Source organism: Phyllobates terribilis, unplaced genomic scaffold, assembly GCF_046119375.1.
Source record: "Phyllobates terribilis strain yellow unplaced genomic scaffold, ASM4611937v1 Scaffold_8__6_contigs__length_399053987, whole genome shotgun sequence".
Taxonomy (NCBI): Eukaryota; Metazoa; Chordata; class Amphibia; order Anura; family Dendrobatidae; genus Phyllobates; species Phyllobates terribilis.
The window spans coordinates 287004764-287024303 of record NW_027362768.1 but is presented as its reverse complement, the minus strand read 5'-3'; the positions used below and the strand labels follow the sequence as shown (position 1 = coordinate 287024303).

Here is a 19540-nt window from a genome sequence, read left to right as displayed (position 1 = left end):
CACATGTGTTAATTCATAGTTTTGATGCCTTCAGTGTGAATGTACAATTTTCATAGTCATGAAAATACAGAAAAATCTTTAAATGAGGCGTGTCCAAACGTTTGGTCTGTACTATATATATATTTAATTATAATTTTTTAATCTGATCGATATATCTATCAGATTAAAAAATAAAAAACAATTATAAATCAAAATTTATATATATATATATATATATATATATATATATATATATATATATATATATATTATAGTATTTCTATTTATATATATTATAGTATTTCTTCCTTTTACCTAAATGAATGTATTTGGGGCTAAAATCATTCTTTTTTCCAACTGTGTTTCATTTATTTCATAAACATTTTCTGCATTCTATAGCCTCTGTTTTGCTGGCTGTAGAATGAGCTAACTGAATATCTGTCAGTGAGCCTGCTATAAAAAACATGATGTAATTCTTTTATGTCTTTTTTTTCTGGCCTGCTGATTAATGCCACAGCCCACATCAAAGTTTAGAGGGCAGGGAACCAAAGTGCCTGTAAAAGCAAAAGGTCTTCATGAAAAATAAATTATTTTTGTCCCCAAATACATACATTTAAGAAAAAAAAAATGGTGTTCCCAAAAAGGCAGACAACAGAGGTATGTAAAACCCAGTAACATAGGCTTTTCATAGATAGCACCATAATAAAAAAGGTTCTTTAAGAAATATGTGAAAATTTAAAGGCGGTCGCTGAACTAGAGGAATGGGGCAAGGGTGATTTAGATGTTACAAGGTCAAAAAAAAAGGGGGGGGGGTGGGGGGAGAACCCTACCCCCCCCCCCCCGCCAAAGTCTCTGGTTGCCCTAAGTAACACTACTATTTTCTTGCTATGGCTATAAGGATGCAGTTTGCTGTTGAACCTGTCAATCACAGAAGAGAGGATACACTAGGAGGAGTTTGGATGCCGCTCACAGTATACAAGAAGGCAGCGCCCTTACACGTACAGAAGGAAAACTATAATCATTTACTGACGAGCACCTTTTATTTGTAGACAGGTTATTCATGAGCTTGTGTCATTATATACAATGCAGCGTTTTAACATCACCTTTCTAATAGTAATATCCCTGTTAATGGAATCAACATTTGCAGCCGATGGTGGAAATTTAAAGTGGTACAGATATTTTATGTTTCCCTGAATTCTGCACATATTAGCTGGGGCATTTAAAAAAAAAAAGAAAAAGAAAAGAAGCTAAAACGTCAACTACAGATTATAAGATGAGGGTAGAAGTGTGCGCATGTTCATCCACATGAAGAGGTATTCACCATAATAAAGTGCATCCTGCACCTACACACAGTGGAGTCCGTCAGTATGCACAAGAATACCAACTACTAAGTCAGGAGGAAGCCTTACGGGATCAGCGATCTTCCCGAGTATCGCTTGTGCTCGCGCAATGGTTGCCTCCAATGTGTTCAGGAGGTGACTGGTATAATCGGTCCCTTCCTTCCGAATGACAAAATCGGACTTTGATGTACAATATATATATATATATATATATATCTTAAAATGCAAAATGATTCTGTATGCCCCTAGGTATAAAGAGAAGACGCAATAGCTATAAACAGGGTACACTGTCCCTTTAAATGCATAATATATGACTAATAAGATTCTTTCAAACAACAAAATACACAAGGAAAATTAGCAGCACATAGAAAGTAATGTAACTTCTGCTGGAAAGACACAGCCTCTTACATATCTGTACAGAGCACGAATGGCAATGAGAGGGGATAAATGTATCCCGGCCTGTTGGTTACATGGTGAGTGATGGCATGGGTGGCATGATAACGCTATGACTGACCTCCTGGAGAAATACAGTCTTTATTGGAAGGGACTTTAAATACATCGGTGGAAAGAAAGAACTTCTTCCCTATACATGGCATCGAGTGGGAGACACATACAGGGACGCTCGCAGCACAATCAATCATCCGGGAGCAGCTTTTATTACATCTTTGCAGTATGCTATTCCTCCGTTATTCCTCCTGGAAAAGGAAGAAGAAATTGACAGCTGGGCATTAATCAATCTCCTTTCCTCCACTGGGCTTACCCCCAATCTGTTCTGCCAGTGTAAGACTGAGGAGGGGGATACTATGCACCTTTGTCAACAAGATGCTCGGCTGTCAATTCATTCCTACATTTCCAAAAGGAACATCACAAGACGTTACCCAGAAAGGCATGCAAGTGTTCTCAAAAAAGTCATGTTTCACAGAAAGTAATGAGCTAGTAAATATAGCAGACATTATCTTACATCTCTAATGGGTTCCTACCGCTCATCCGTCTGTACGTCAGTGATTTCTTAAAGGGAATTTGTCAGCAACTATTTAATATGTAATCTGAGAGAAGCATGATGTAGGGATACATAGCCCGATTCCAGTCATGTGTCACTTACTGGGCTTCTTGTTATTCTTTCAATAAAAGCAGCGTTTTATCAGCAGGAGATCACTACAGGACTAGTTGTCTCATGCCATGTAGTCCTTCACATTCATAAGCGCAGTACAACTCCGTCCCCACCACTGATTGGCAGCTTACTGTGCATAGGCAAAAACCTGCCAATCAGTGGTGTGGGCGGGGTTATACAGAGCTCAGTATTCAGAGAACTGATAGATCTGCAGCAGAGAAAACTGATTTTATCAAAACTACAGCAAGCAGCCCAATAAGTGACACATCGCTGGAATCCAGGTCTCTGCCCCTACATCATAATGCTATTAGATTAGACAGCAAAAACGTAGTGACAGATTCCCTTTAAGAGGATTTTAGATAAATGACGCAAGGATCCGATCAGTGATAGCACTTGCAGGTCTTTCTTACTCCCATTCATCTCTATAGAGAACTGTGCATTTAATAATAGCTGATGGCATATATCTGGGACCCCACTGATTCTGACTGAAGGGTCTTCCTTCACAGATCTTCCCTGCACGGTAATGACACGGCTGTGTTGCAGTTCCCTGAATAGCGGGTTGCTAGGACTGGAGCTGTGCAAGAGCTAGAGAAAGGATATCTCTATACCCTGCGTTCATGATCAGAGGGGGGTCCCAGAGTTTGGATTCCCACCTGTCATCAGGATATAACATACAATGATTAGATGGGAGCAAGTAGTGACATTCTGAACCATGTTGTAAAAATATACTTATAAATATAACAGACAATGACAGAAAACACTGCAAATGGGACTGAAACCAAAGGCTGTTCTAGGAGTTACACCTATACGATACTTTGGATACTTTCTAGTCAGGAATGGTTGAAATGTTCTGGATATACTGGTATTGATTTCTGCTGGGCACAATATGGAGCGTCCCCATGGACAGATATTAGCTGATCACATAGATCTGTACCCCTAGTCATATGATGTGTTATTTCCACCAGAGCTCTGTGCTCGCATCCTACAGTATAGGGGTGTCACTCCAGCAATGCAATTTATTTCCCCAAACTCCTGGCAAAAGATGACATTCCCTGCTCAGATGACCCTGAAGGACAATTACTAGTATAAGTGCATAAGGTGAATTAATCCACGGCCAGCAGTAAGACGTGCAAAGCAATCATGGCGAATGGCTTGTTGACTGCTGAGCAATGCTGCATATTTTCTCCGTGGTCAGAATATCCATGTCGGGAGTCAAAAACAAGAAGCAAATAAACAAAAATCTTATATACTAAAAAGTTACCAAAAAACACATGAGAACGTCAGCCTCCGATTCAGTCTTACACACGCACAGCCAACAGTGCCAAGCAGCTTGACCACAATTACTACAGCGTGACCAGCCAATAATGCATAGATGCAGCCCATACTGACCGGCCACAGACCCAGCACCTTCATAGTCTACTCGTTTACTGACCCTCAACACTAGGAAGCGGCCATTATCAGGATCCACTGTAATGATCCACTTCACGATAACTTGGTCCACAATACTGACATCTTGTATATGTGTCGGTGATGGCGCACTATGGATCTCGTGTCGCTTCCAGCAGGTTATGTAAGGGATGAGATGTCACATTGTGTGTGTGAACAGCGAGCCAAGCATGGTTTAAGGGATAAGTGCTGAGAAGGATTGTGAAGAAACCAAATAGGCTTGTTCTTACCGCTACACAAATGGCATGTCCCCCATAGGTATCCATGGGCCTGCTCTCCAGTTATAGGAAGAGCTGGACATCACAATGCAAGTCGGGCCTGGGAGTCATAGGACCCAATAAAGGGTCTCCATCCATCTATGGCTGGGGAGGGTGGGCTATAGTCCTTCATGTAGGTGAGGGTATACAGAGCTGGATGAGCGGACATGTCAGCTTGGAGTGCGCTTAAGAGATTAACATGGCAAACTAAATACTGGACTTCAGCCGCACACTTCTCCGAGCAAGTCCAGCACTTGGGATGATAACAAAAAGATAAGCTCAATAATAATAAAAGCACGCCAACAACCAGTAAAATGCCAGACGGTAACAGTATGAAAAAAGTACATCGGTAACTCTGATCTAGACGTCCGCTCTCGTCCGCAGGCGGTGTCAGGTATTGCAGCTTAGTCACGTTCATGTTAATGGGGTTGAAGCTGCAATACCGGATACAACGCTAATCTCAGAGACCCCTATAATAAGGGGTACCCTTCATGCTTTCGTACATACCGCACCGGTTAGTTGTTAACCATTTCATTACAATGACAAGTACACATGGACACTGTGGTACTGGCACATACTGAAGGGTGGGGGGCACAATAACCATATTCTACGCAGACCACCAGCAAGATTCATCTTTATTGGACTGCCATCTAGATCACAGAAGAGATTGGCATTGTACGGGAATGATTGTGGTGTTAGCAAACGGGGATTTACAGATTAAAGAGACTGCCAACAGACAAATCAGGAAGTCTCCTAGATGTTAGCCAAGAACAGAAACCTAAATGTGTCAGTAAGCCAAGGGGGATCATGTGTCCATCCCCCATCACAAGACCCCCAGCGTGTGATCGTCTTGGATCACAAGTTCAGCAGCCGTTACTTCATGGTCATGAGGGAGCCTAATGGAGATGGGTCTGGTAACAAGGTCTCTAAATTAGAAATGGCCAGGTTTTTTGTAGGTGTCATACCTACTGAAATATTTAAAGGGAATACAATTCAGATGCTATCAATGGGACTCAGTGCACATCTGTATTGTAGGATTTATGACAAATCACACACCTATGGAATTATATATATCTTCCCCTTTATACCAACACTCAGTGTAATAGGTTAACTTTCAGGGGTTATTCTCATTTTCTGTGCCATAAAAGCTCAGCAATGTCCAGAGTCCCCATAGAAATAGATGGGGGGAGAGGTGTGCCCCATTCTTGAGATAGCGGTGATGCCGGCCTCTATCGTACATTTATGGCTCATCCGGTGGGAATAACCCTGTAAAGATGCAGATCAGGTTATGAAACAGGAGCAATACACTTAGCAGCAGGTTATACAATATGGTTTTTATGTTACCTTTGCCTGTAAAACTGTATTCATTCGCAAACAGTTACTTACTAAGGCCCAAGGGCAAGTTTAGACAAGATGGATCATTTCTGTTGCAGATTTTGCAGCGGAATTTGGCTTGGACTTCATCCGATGCAATGAGAATCGCAGCGTGTCCACATTTCTCCTTTCGTTTTAAAACCCTCCCATCGATGTACCGCAAATCTGCAGCAATTACGGCATATCTGATCTTACCCTGAGGCTTTCATAGGGCTGGATTTTGGGAGTTTTACAGGCCTGAAACTAAAAACATTGGATACACAGTGCGGTTTACTTGTAGATTCGGCCTGCTGCAGGGATACAAAGATCGGTGTTGGTGGAGGTGGAAACAGAAGCTCGGTTTGGGTACAGGTATCTAGGCTGGCAGTGCAATATATGCAGCAACTACAGAAGGCTTGTAAACCAGGCCTAGAATAATCGGTTTCTGTGCATTGCTGTCACTTCAGTTTATCTCAGAAATCCAATGCAGAATTAACCTATAGACGAGTGCCAGGTGCAGTTCTTGCATTTGTGGAAGTCCTCTGTGCCACTGGCCATCTTCTAAAATTGCATTTTTTATTGACACCGACATCCAAGAATCAACGAGGCGACAATCAACTAGAAACTGTAAGTGCCACCAATAAAGGAGATCAGAGTTCAGACATTGACCCTTCTGTTACCAGAACATCTAGAAAATGAAGGCCTCTCTGGCAGCAAATATAACTTATGGATCCTGTGGACGTAATGCACTGTAATATGCGAGATTCCCAGGAACATAACAAATAAAGGGGTTAAACACAAAAAAACCCACAATCCAACACATTAGGGGTATGTCGTCGTCGCCACCTAACAAAGAGCCTGAGCCCCTTTTTCCCCCCGGCAGGATGTTTTGTGTGTTGCAGATGTCTGAGGAATACCATAGAAGTTCTCTTGGATATTTACAATAAATCTTTGAAGGTGTACCCAACACGGGCAACCGGATGAAAGGGAAAGACAAAAAAGTAAAGTCCTGACTGTCACAGTACAATACAAGATGAGCAGAATGCAATTTGGTTTTCTTTGCCAGCCATGCCGCCCCCCCACCCGTCCCGAGCTGGGAAAGAAATAGGTGCTTACGTTGCCACGTTTTACCTTGAAATGTTCATTCAATGCAATGTTAGAGGAGCATTTTACTCACTTACCCTGAAGACAAACAGCTCTATTAATGGGTAAAGCACTTTGCTACCAGTGAGAACTTTAGTGCATTAATGTGCAACATGTCACAGCCCGCTCTGGCAGCAAACTGGATCTTTTTATTTAGTTTTTTTTTCGATTTTTAAATACCTCTCTTCCCTGCATCTTCAAAAAAAAAAAAAAACTTTTGCACCAACATAATTTGTTTTCAGCAGTCCCAAAATGCCATGTAAAATAAAACAAAAAACACCCCACTCTGAACCCCACCCCCCCAGCACAAAATGACTCTTAAATGGTAGGTTTTGTGAATTCACATTGTCTTTCAACATTGGCTTTCATTATTCAAGTATTTCAAGACTGATATGTGTTTTTGTCCTTTTTTTTTTTTTCTTTTCTTTCATTTTCTACGTCTCCCTCCCCCCCAAGACCATTTCTTTCAGGACCTCCTCCCCCCCCCCCCCCTCTTACTTCTGATCTCCGATAGGGGGGGCGGAGGAGAAGGAAGGAAACTGCAAGCACAAAAAATGAAAAAAAATATATAGGAAAAAAATTGAAAAAGGAAAATAAAAAAAAAAAAACCAACCACTTTGAAAGTGACCGCAGGCGTTTGTAACATTGGCGATCAGGAGTCTTAACTTAATCCCACCTGATTTAGCTTTCTGTTTTCTTCTTTTAAGATAAAAAAAAATTACTTATTGCAAGTTTTGAAAAGAAAAAATTAAAATAAAGTAAAAAAAAAAAGGTCAAGTTAGTGCTGCTGCTCTGAAAGGTCACGAGGTCAGAGTTGAAAGTTCAAAAGTTCATATTGAGTCAGTCCCTCCTCCCAATAGATCACCGGGTAGTAAAGGGGTGGGGCTGCCCATCCGATGGGCGTCCTCTGTGCTGGGCACCCCCCACAGGCTGGATGTGTAGCTTGGTGTACCCCACAGAGATACACCTGGCAGGTCACTACCACCACCGCCACTGCTCCATTGTCCCAGCCCTGTGGTTCCTCCGAAAAGGTTAAGGGCTGGTCCTACCGGTTCAGCCTGATGGTTTTGTCCCACTTCCAAAGGCTGCCAGCCTGCGCCAGGAGCAGAGGGAGTTGGCGGCTGAGCTTGTGCAAGGTAACGGCTCACCTCCTCATCCGTTGCAAATTCTGCCAGGATGGTCGTATTACCCAAAACGCACCTGGGTTGTGAAGAGAGATAGATACAATGAATATACATAATTTTATAATACTTCATTACCTGGCAATAATAAGGGATTAGAATAAAAGGTAAAACTGCAAGGCAGCGCCAACTATAAGGGACGTTCATGCGTTTCATGACAGGCGTCATGTATATTACATTTTTTTGTCAGGAAACAGAATGCTGCACATGTTGTGAAGATTCTTTTGTCTGTAGGGGGCATGCTGAAGCCGCTTACTAGTTACACTTGTGGATGTAGAGAGCAGCGACCACATATTGGCAGACATCAGAGTGCACACGTCGAGTGCCCGCCGCTGGGTCTTCCAGTGTCAGTCCACAAGTGCAGGAATGTGTCTAAGTTTAGGCAGGGAGCGCTGTCAATCAAGATCACAGACAGTGCTGGAGATGCAAATTCTAGAGCATAACAGGGCAAAGAGTCCAGTGGCCAGATCAAGGGTGCACCAAAGCACCCTCACTTGCATACAAAATAAATTGATTTATTTGTTCCTAAAATGTATATTACTGGAATGATTTTTAGAGGGGCCAAGTCCCTTATATAGATGTTTAAGTAGCTTAACTTGTATTTTGCGGGGTGACAGACTCGCTTTAATTTACAACAACAATGCTACTGTGAATCTGAAGAACTGGGATGCATGGTACATAATACTGTGGAAACAATAAGGCATTCACCGATTCTCCAAGCCTGGATGAACCTGGTGTAAGCAAGGTTACTGCTAATTTCAGCAGAGAGAGACTAAGAGCAGTGGGCTTTCTTATGTATTGCAGTACAAGAACAAGTCAGGCTCAGGTGGATGATATTAGACTGGTTGACTTCATGAGCATAATTCTACAGAGCACTGTGTGTGACTGCAGACTGATGAATCCCGCCAGCTCACGCACTGTGCGCTGCGAGGATTCGTCAGTTTCAGAGCCGAGAACGGCGGTGATGTATGCGATATGCACACTCCCAGGCAGAAGGCGTCCGCGAGTGTGCATATCGCATATATCACCGCTGTTCCCAGCTCATAAACCAGCGAATCCTCGCAGCGCACAGTGCGCGAGCTGGGGGGATTCATCAGTCTGCAGTCACACACAGTGCTCTGTAGAATTATGCTCATGAATCGTTGCGGTCCAACAAATCTGACCAGAAATATTAGACCAGACAACCCTTTTAACAAGATGATAGTGCTCTGGCCAATTCTACTTGGTAACAGAATATAAAGGGTCAGTGTGTGCGAGCTTGTAGGCCTTTATTCACTGGAGTCATTGGTGGCAATAAGGTGCTGAAAGCTACAAAATCAAATTCATTATGAATTTCCCCCCAAAAATTAATATTCAGTGGGCTCCCATTTGTTAGATTTTACTAAGGACCAGGAAAGGTAAAAGCATAAAAAAAAAACCTTTATACTCACCTGTTCTCACCAGCTCTTCTGCCAAGTCCACACCAGTCTATTTTATCATTCCATTCCAATCGGAGGTCTTTGATTGGCATCATGCAGTCCCATGGTTGGGGACACACGTCATGACTAGCGATGAGCGAGTATGAATTATTAACCCTTTCGGCGAGCACGCTGCTAGTCATCGATGAAAGTGTCGCCGTGGTTGTATGTGTCACATCTGTCATACACCTGTGACACATGCAGGGATCGCCTGTTTGTCAGGCAATCCATGCATGTGTCACAGCTGTATAACAGCAGTGACACTTGCAGCCACGGCGACAGTGAAAGAAATGCAGAGCACGCCAAAATACTCGGCGGGCACCCAAGCGTGCTGTTTAAAGGGATAAACTCGCTCATCACTAGTCATGACGGTCTCAACTCTTCCCCCACCAAGTGACTGCATGAAGTCAGACTTCAAATAATAATGATATTTATTTTTTTATATAGCGCTAACATATTCCGCAGCGCTTTACATACATTATCGTTGCTGTCCCCATTGGGGCTCACAATCTAGATTCCCTATCAGTATGTTTTTGGAGTGTGGGAGGAAACTGGAGAACCCGGAGGAAACCCATGCAAACACAGGGAGAACATACAAACTCCTTGCAGATGTTGTCCTTGTTGGGATTTGAACCCAGGACCCCAGTGCTGCAAGGCTGCAGTGCTAACCACTGAACCACCGTGCCGCCCTACAAAACGGTCTCTGTGCCAAACCAGAGCAACGGATCACGGATGAAAAGACCAGTATGGAGGATTGGAGCTGGGGTGGTCAGGCAGGTGAGGAAAGTGGAGTATAAAAAAGTGATTTTTTTTTTTTTTTTAAATCCTTTTACCGTTTCTTTGGGCAATTTCACATCTGTCATCCAAAAATCAAGCAAATCTACAGGAAACAAAATGTCGAGACATTCTCTCATCTCTTAACTTAGACAGAATATCTGCTCCCCCTGGCTCAAACTTGGACCTGGAAGCATAGGTAGGCCTGTGTGAACACATTGGCAGCACTTCGTACTTACATGTGCAGGGCATTCTGGGCCTTGGCTGCCTCCTGTTTGGTGCTGTATCGGATGAGAGCTGTGCCCTGGGTGAGGTTGAGATGGAATGTCAGCAGGGGGCCATGCTGCATGCAGATCGTCCGCAGCGTAGAGCCGTCGATCTAGACAGATGAAAGCAAATAAAATCAAAGAAAATGTTTTAAAAAAAAAATAAAATAATTTGACACTCATCTGTATAATAAACAACATGTGATCGTACCTGTGGTGTAAGATTAAGAAGGATGAGCCAATAGCTAGGGCGCACAGAACTGCCATCGCTCCAGGTAGAGCCTAGGAAAGGTCAAAAGTAGCTTAGTAATTGCCATATAAAATACATCCATAAAAACACTTGTCGCTGCTTATATTTGCTGTGGGTGTTCTGCTCATTAGTACAGGGGCTGTATCGTGGTCAGACACGCACACTACAGCTCCATCTGTAGCCTATTGTACACAAAAGCAGGTTGTCCTGATCGGTGGGACCATACAAACACCTATCCTGTGTACAGCTAATAAGCACTGCTGAGGACTCTTCCAGGGAACAGAGGATGAGGCATGCTAAAATCCAACATGCTCCATTGTTCTTTCCCATTCAAACCCCTGTCATAAGGGTGCTGCAAAAAGTTGCTCCTAGTTAATATTCTTTTCTGCTGTCTACACATCAGACTGTCGGCTGAAGCCAGAGATATCAACAGGTTTGGCCCACTGTCGGGATAGATGTCGATCAAGCATGTCTGATTACGGACTGTTGATCGCATTGTTCTCCCAGAGATAAGACGCCGATGTGTTAGCCAGCAGCTTCTCATAGAGAACACAAACGCTTGGCCGAGCAACGCAATGATTAAAAATGTGAGTGTCTGAAACGAGTTTGCTTTACCATCATGGTTGTTGTAGCTGTGATTTTTATTTAAAAAAATAATTCAACACACATTTTGTCCCTGAAAGCTGGATTTATTCTTACATTGGCCAAGGCATGGTGTGGCCGACAGCCATTTAATGTGCAAGGTCAACCTAAGGAGACTAACTGGCTTAAAGGGGTGCCAAGTTAAGATGTATGCAAAGGTTTGTTTTTCTAATTAGAGACATAAAGGAGGTTGTCCACTTTAGGGAACTTTTTTTGTTTTTACTAAAATGCATTTAGTTTGGATGAAAAACGATTTTTGCCATTGGATTGCATTAACAATTTTGCATTGTTTGCCTTCTATAATCTGTGCCTCATGGTCTATTGCTTTCTGCAGAACGAGTTACCTGAGGATCCATAAGTGAGCTCGTTCTGACAGTCAGGCTATGTGCCCACGATGCAGAAATGAAGCAGAAAATTTCTGCAGCATTTCTGCATCTCCCTGGCAGAAAAAACGCATGCGGATTGTACATGCGGATTGTACATGCGTTTTCCTGCAGAATACATGCGGATCCACATGCGTTTCCGCATGCAGATTGACAAACGCTTTCCAGGCGATAGCATCACTTGGAAAGTGCTTGACAACTAGGTCACACTGTATAAATCCATGCAAACAGCATGGATTTAGACAGTGTGAACCGTAAGAATAAAATAAAATAAAGCTATACTCACCCCCGATGCCCGGCGTGGCTGCAGCGCTGCTTCCTGGCTGGTTCCCGGCTGCCGGCATATCGCGAGACAGAGCGGTGAAGGGCCTGCGGTCACATGACTGTGACGTCACCGAAGGTCCTTCAGCGATGCCGGCATGCAGAGAAGCCTTTGGAAAGGTGAGTATAAACTTTATTTTTTATTTTATTCTTTTTTTACAGGTACAATGGTACCCAGGCCTGGAGGAGAGTCTCCTCTCCTCCAGACTTGAGTACCATCCGCACATTGAAACACATATAGAATCCACTTGTCAAATGTACAGACGCGCATTCTATGCAAGTCAATGGCGGGAGTTCCGCTGCGCTTCCGCAAAATTAAATGACATGCTGCGGATTTTTGTACGCAGCATAAACGCTGCGGAAAAATCCACAGCATGTGCATAGAACATGCGGAATCCCCTTGGGGACCATGGGGGGCGGATTACCTAGCGTTTCACAAGCGTTTCCGCTGCGGAAATTCCACAGCATAAACGTTTGAAAAACGCTATGTGGGCACCCAGCCTCAAAGTCAAAACTGAGAGCTATGACCATATCAAGTTCAATGTGCAGATAAACACTGTAAAAGCCAAACTGTGAAAAATGTACAAAACCCACTTGCAAAAATCAGATTTAGCTCCAATTACATAAAATACACTGCTCAAAAAATAAAGGGAACACTTAAACAACAGAATATAACTCCAAGTAAGACAAACTTCTGTGAAATCAAACTGTCCACTTAGGAAGCAACACTGATTGACAATCAATTTCACATGCTGTTGTGCAAATGGAATAGACAATAGATGGAAATTATTGGCAATTATCAAGACACCCTCAATAAAGGAGTGGTTCTGCAGGTGGGGATCACAGACCACATCTCAGTACCAATGCTTTCTGGCTGATGTTTTGGTCACTTTTGAATGTTGGTTGTGCTTTCACACTTATAGTAGCATAAGACGGACTCTACAACCCACAGAAGTTGCTCAGGTAGTGCAGCTCATCCAGGATGGCACACCAATGCGAGCTGTGGCAAGAAGGTTTGCTGTGTCTGTCAGCGTAGTGTCCAGAGGCTGGAGGCGCTACCAGGAAACAGGCCAGTACACCAGGAGACGTGGAGGGAGCCGTAGGAGGGCAACAACCCAGCAGCAGGTCCGCTACCTACGCCTTTGTGCAAGGAGGAGCAGGAGGAGCACTGCCAGAGCCCTGCAAAATGACCTCCAGCAGGCCACAAATGTGCATGTGTCTGTACAAATGGATAGAAACCGACTCCATGAGGGTTGTATGAGGGCCCGACGTCCACAGATGGGGGTTGTGCTCACAGCCCAACACCGTGCAGGATGCTTGGCATTTCCCACAGAACACCAGGGCGCCATTGGCGCCCTGTGCTCTTCACAGATGAAAGCAGGTTCACACTGAGCACATGTGACAGACATGAGAGTCTGGAGGCACCGTGGAGAGCGATCTGCTGCCTGCAACATCCTTCAGCATGACCGGTTTGGCAGTGGGTCAGTAATGGTGTGGGTTCTCAAAGTATTCAATGAGAGTATTTCATTCATTCAGATCTAGGATGTGTTATTTGAGTGTTCCCTTTATTTTTTTGAGCAGTATATATATATCTCCACATAAAATGTCCCAAAAGGAGGAGCACCTCTTTAATAGGCGTGGGTCTGTTTTGCATTATACTCACAGCCCTCTGAGGTGAAGGGGCGCTGTGTAAGGTCTCCCTTACCCCTGTGGTTGTGCTGGAGAAAAAAAAAACATGTCCTACAAGGTTTATCCACAGATTACACCACAATGCTGGGGTTCCCAGCAGGGGGATACTTTGCCATCCGCTTGTCCAGCCACAGTATACACCAGTGGCCCCCAACCTTTCTTACCTTGAGAAGCAAATTCAGCTCTGAGAGTGTCACAAGCCACATCCAAAAGCGTTGTCATTGAGGCCTCCCCCCAGTAGTCCCATTATTGGCATGACAAACAAAATGTTCCCACAGAAATCACACCAAGGCAGTGTACCTTCATGCAGGGGTTCCCCACTTTCCCCCCATTCGGTATTCTTGCATCAAGCACCCCCTCCCCTACACTGTCACATCCAGCTTTAGGCAACTCCTCTGACCGGTATCCTCTCCAGATCACCATACGTCAGTCAGTTATCTCTCCATCTCCCAGACCAGTACATGCACACCCAGATCTGCTGTTCTGTGCTACTCACAAGAGTCACCATCTGAGGACCTGCTCTTCATAGCCGTTTGCTAGACCAAGCCAGCAGACAGCCGCGAGTCACAGGCTGGGGACCCCAATATATATCATAAATGTCTAATAGATGGGGGCTCACATATAGAAATCATCCACAAAATCAACAAAAGGTTGCTCTCCTAAAGTCAAGGGTAGTTACAGCAAGCAGTGCCAACCTTTCCGTAAAGGATAATGCAAAGTCCCCTCTGGCAGCCACTCTACATCAGCAAATGGGGGTCAGGAGGTTCTGGTTCTTCCAGTATTTGGGGTTTCCATGATCTATTAGGCCTTCCTGCCATGCACAATAATGTTATGTTGCGGGAGTCGCACAGTTATTGTAAGCCTAAACCATTAGTGCGCAGTGATGGCGCGGACACCATCACTTGCAGGTGCAGGCTGTGTTATACAGACAGCAACCCTGCTCTAATGGACAGAGTCTGCGGCATCTAAGCAGTTAGAGGAAGGGTGTTCACTATTTTACCCCATTGATGACCCCTGATACGATTCTGTACATTTGGATAAAAAAAAATTACTGATTGAACTTCTAGACCATTTCCCTTATTCAGCAGCGTTTTATCATTTCCTATAAATTTGTATATTTTTTTTTTTTGGAATGATATAATCCTAGAGTGCCACTAGTTTGGTGGGGACTAACAATGGCTTCCCACGTTTGCAGAACTATTACAGTGTGTGACATGGGTGGTAAGAATTTAATTAAAAGCTTAAAAAAAGTTTAACAAAAAAAAAAAAAAGTTTTAAAGCGGCATCTTTAAAAAGTCCAAACCATGCCAAAATACTTAAGGAATAGTGATGAGCGAGCATGCTTGTTTCAGCCGAGAATGCTTGAGTGCTTGCCGAGTATCTTCGGCGTGCTCGTATATTATGTTGAGTCCCAGTGTCTGCATGATTTAAGACAGTCTGAAAACATGAGGATTCCCTAACAAACAAGCAATCCCTGCATGTGTTCACACTGTCTTACAGCTGTAAATCATGCAGAAGCAGGAACTCAAACATAATATACAAGCATGCCGAAGATACTCGACAAGCACCCGAGCATGCTCGGCTAAAGGGTTAAACGAGCATGCTCGCTCATCACTGGTAAGGACTTCAAGACTAAAAGCAAAAAATGGGGGGAGGGGGGGGACAAAGTACACAAAAGGTTGAAAGAGTGCTTTTAGTGAATGCAATTCTGCATCCTAATAAATATAAAATCTGAAGGGTGGTGGACAGTGACTTGGAATCATCATAACGGTGTCTTACTTGGTGAGAGAGATGAGCTATCATTACATGGTGGTAAATGAGAGGACATTGCATGACAGACAAGGACCATTAGACATTTACCAGATGAGATCCTGGAGTCCTGTGCCCCCCATCCTCTGGCAGACCGAGGGGCTGTGCTGTTCCAAGGGGAGTTGGTGGCTTTGTGGTTGTTGGTGAGCCCTGGAGGGGGGCGAGGCAGCCCAGGGCTATTCCTGGACATCTGATTCTTCCACATCTTGTTAGAATGATGCGAGGGGTTGTGTCCAATGGGGTCTGGTGACCAGGTGGATTTATAGTCTCCAAACTTTGCTGAGAGTGCTAAAAAAACAAAAACAACAATATATATATTTTTTTGTGAAAGCCATGTTTCATAAAACATCATATTCCACATCAAACCGTGTCTCTATAGAGGGCAAATACCTGAAGTGCTGTGGATATTCTCTGAGGCACTGTAGGGCCAGGCACCAGGTGAAGGCAGCGAGGTGTTGAGGGAAGAAGTGGACCCTAGAATGTGAAATACCAGGAGATACTAGTTCTAGTAACACAGACTTCTTTTTTTTTTTTTTACTGCAAAATATGTAAAATACAAGACAAGCGAGGTTACACTGCCCTCCTGTGGTGAAACCAAGAATACACTGTGGTCACTTAAATACCAAGTGCAGTTACTGGAACCACATATTAGTTGCGACTGTCAGTTTGTGGCCGTACACTGACCACAATGTGTGACCCCCCCCCCCCTCCCTAGCCGAAATGTCTCCATAAAATTGCCATTAATTAATTCATTAAAACGAGGACATTATGTATTTGCTGGAAATCGTGAACAGGAGCAACTTTATATAAATCAGCATTTATAACTTGGGTTCTGTTTGCATCACACTTTTGCGCTTTAACGTGTACACTGGAAATGCTCTCCGCAATCCGTTAAATAGATATTAGTCTAGGATTGAGCTTCCATTTATGATGTATCAGCATACAAAAGTAAATGGAAACCAAAAAAGTATTGTAAACCCAGCCTTACCTGTTGGGGTGTCCTGCAGTAGCTGGTGGTCAGTATCTACGATGGGAGATGGGGCTGGACCCCCTAGCACACTGCCAGGGGTAACGTAAGGGTCGGATTCTGGGTCAATATTCTGAATTCCTTTCCATGGCACGCCTGGTTGAAACTCTGCAAAATAAAATAATAAAAAGCATGTAGACAGTGATTTCCATTATAATTAGTGTGGATGCAGCATCATTTTCCAGTCTTAACATCTACATTTAATAAATGATAACGAGGAAAATTACTAACCTTCCTCCTACAAAGAACAAAAAATACTGCCAACTCCATGAATCCATCCATGCACATCTATGATGATTTGCTTACACTTTGCAGCTGTCACGGTTTTGTGCCAACTTATTTATCGTGGGGGTCTGACTATTAGGAAAGGGGCACTTAGAATGGACTGGCAGTGTCCATGCTCGACCGCAGCTCCAATCATTCCCAATGGGGCTGCCAAGCGCTGCACTCGTATTTTTCCAAGAGCCACATAGAGAATAAATGGAGCGATGTCATGCAAATCCCAGTGGTCAGTAAGTTATCACCTATCCTGGGAATGGGCGATAGCTTGTTTTCACCGGACAACCCACTTAAGCCCTGAAAATGGTTGCTAATGAAGGATCATGTCACCTGACAGGTCCACCAGTAACCTTGCAACTCCAAGGAGACTTTGCACAATTGCAGGTTTCCTGGATATACAGAACCAGGGCAGAATTACATGTTTGTCTTGCTTGTCTCAGCAGAAGGCTTTGCCCATCACGGCGGCATGGCTTTCTACACTAAGACGCAAGCCCAGAATTATACGGCTATGTTCAGAATGCACCAGTCTCTTCTCTTCCACAGATGAGACAGCACTAGCACAAATGGCGGACAACTCCTGCGCCCTTCTGCCACGTGGACAAGCTCACTGAGCTGCACACGGGCATGGCTGGTCTGAGAATGCTGATGTTTGTGTAAAATCAGCCTAAAAATTGTAGTATGCTGCCTATATATAGCTATTGTGTTGTCTGTAAAAATTATAGTATACAGCGCAAATGGAATATCAACTGGTTGGCGTCAAATTCTGTAAAAACTGTTTATAGAGCAGCAGTCAGAGGATTGAAAACGAATCTGTACAATGATCCCTGGCACCCACCTGGAGGCCAGCTGGTATTGATGGACTTGCTTCCCATTTTGCTTGAAGGAGGTGATTTGGCAGGTAACCAGCTGTCACCCGTTGGCCCTCCATGCAGTCCCACAGGATCTCCAGACATCATGTCAAACTGGTTGTAGGGAGAACCACCACGATTCTTCCCAGGAGGTGCAATGGAGCCTGAGGGCAAAAATAAAGGCAATTAGAAAAATACTTCCAACTCTTTTCTTTAAAAGGGGTTTTCCAGGTAGAAGTTTTTATTGGCTATGGGCTTCCTATAAGTTAAAATCACAAACTCCGCTGCTACTCGCCCTTCCCTGCCCCAGTGACACCTCTTTGCTTCTGCTCCCATCTTTGCAGACAGGCTGCACAATGATATCATGACTTTAGCGCACATGACCATAGTAGCCAATTATTAAACTCAGTAGTCTTGTGGCGATTACCTCGGCATCTTTGCTGAGCCCATTGATTGGCTGCAGCTGGCAAGCAACTGTTCGCCATGATGTCAAGGCTGCAGGCAACAAAGGCAGGAGCAGCAGAGGACAAGCATCGAGTCAGTGAGCAACATCAGTTTATTTTATTTCTCCCAACCTAATGCAAATCTACAGCCACTAAAAACCTAAACCTGGAAACCTTGTTCATTTTGCACCTAGCTGAAACCCCCGAACAACCACAATGATCCTGTAATCTCCCCTGGCATTGCCTAGATTCCCTTCATTTGATATATGGCCCAATTTATGTCACCAGAAAACCAGGTTTGATAAAAGGTGTTAGCCTCCAAATGTAGTTTTTTTCTTTAAATATCTTTCTTGAAAATCTATATACTTTCTCTACCTTGCAGAAGTATATACTAATATAATAACGCAAGACAAACACTTACCATTTTTAGGTAGACTAACATCTTGAGACACTGATGAAGGCAACCCATCCATCATGGATGTCCACTGCTTAAATCGGGATTCCACCCCAGCCTCCTTTCCATAATCAACTCCACTTGAGCTGAAGCCTAGAAATGACAGAAAATCATTTTTGTAAAAGGTAAGAAATAAATCAGTTGCTACTTTCCAAATTAATTTTCACCAAGACAAAATCAATCATTTATTTTTTAAATGGCACCATCATCCCAAACCAGAATCTTTAGGGTCGGTCGTGCAAGCCAAAGAGGGTCTGTGAGGAACCATCTAGAGGTCACTACACCCAAATATATTCTGCAGTGTGAGCTTTCGTTTCTTACACCCCTACCTCCAAGAGTTAAGCACTAACCTGATCCATATCCAGGCATGTGCCCTTTGGACTGCATGTCTGAGAGCCCTACAGGATCCAGATGAGACTTGGGACCAGCCGGATGAGAGGGAGAGTGCTTCATACCCGGCTGCCTCTGTTGCTGCTGCTGCTGCTGGAGGGCACTTACCATTCGAGCCAATTGCTAAAAAAAAGCAGGAACAAGAAAATCAATGACGTACAATAATGCTGCAGATGTAGAACTGATCCGTAAGGATACAGAAGACAACTAATAAGAAGCAAATTAATAATATTAGCCGACTAGTTAATTAAACCCTTAGATGTCCCGACCAACAGCAAGAGTGGCAACTAAGTGGTCAGATTGATGGCGGTAGCGCCCTTTGTCACCTGACTGGCACAGTGATGGCTTCCTATGGCAGCTATGGGCCTACTGAAGACCAAGATATGTCTGTGATCCTAAAAGGTGGACCAACAAGGCCAAACCAACCATTTACAACAGGGAGGAAAAGGGATCTGCTGAGATGTCTGGCAGTGGCTTTTTACTCATTGAAAATACATGCATGCGTATGAGAAATAGCTGTCAGCAAGCCTGTGGTCGACAGCTAATGAAGATGCATTGCAGGCATAGTAAACTGAAAGAGCTCAGGCTTCAAAGTTGTCAATAATACCTTTAATTCACATGCAAATGATGGGGCTTTGAGGATGCAGAATGGTGCACATTTTGCATTTTGAGGGCATTTCCTATTTTCGCTTCCCAGC

The 19540-nt window shown here is 43.7% G+C and overlaps 1 protein-coding gene across 4 annotated transcripts in view; it reads right to left on the bottom strand.

The window, feature by feature from the left end:
- Nucleotides 1-251: 251 nt before the first annotated feature.
- The window catches only part of TNRC6B (trinucleotide repeat containing adaptor 6B), a 109352-nt gene continuing 90063 nt past the window's right edge, over nt 252-19540 (bottom strand). For 3 of the 4 annotated variants that reach the window (XM_073644340.1, XM_073644342.1, XM_073644338.1), the window contains 9 exons: nt 18803-18965; nt 18420-18545; nt 17543-17719; nt 16390-16536; nt 15792-15875; nt 15453-15689; nt 10519-10589; nt 10281-10420; nt 252-7829 (listed from right to left, as the gene is read on the bottom strand). In XM_073644340.1, coding sequence (XP_073500441.1) covers nt 7460-7829; nt 10281-10420; nt 10519-10589; nt 15453-15689; nt 15792-15875; nt 16390-16536; nt 17543-17719; nt 18420-18545; nt 18803-18965 — 1515 coding nt within the window. In that variant the 3' untranslated portion in view covers nt 252-7459. The remainder of the gene's footprint in view (nt 7830-10280; nt 10421-10518; nt 10590-15452; nt 15690-15791; nt 15876-16389; nt 16537-17542; nt 17720-18419; nt 18546-18802; nt 18966-19540) is intronic. The other variant, XM_073644339.1, reaches the window with a different exon arrangement.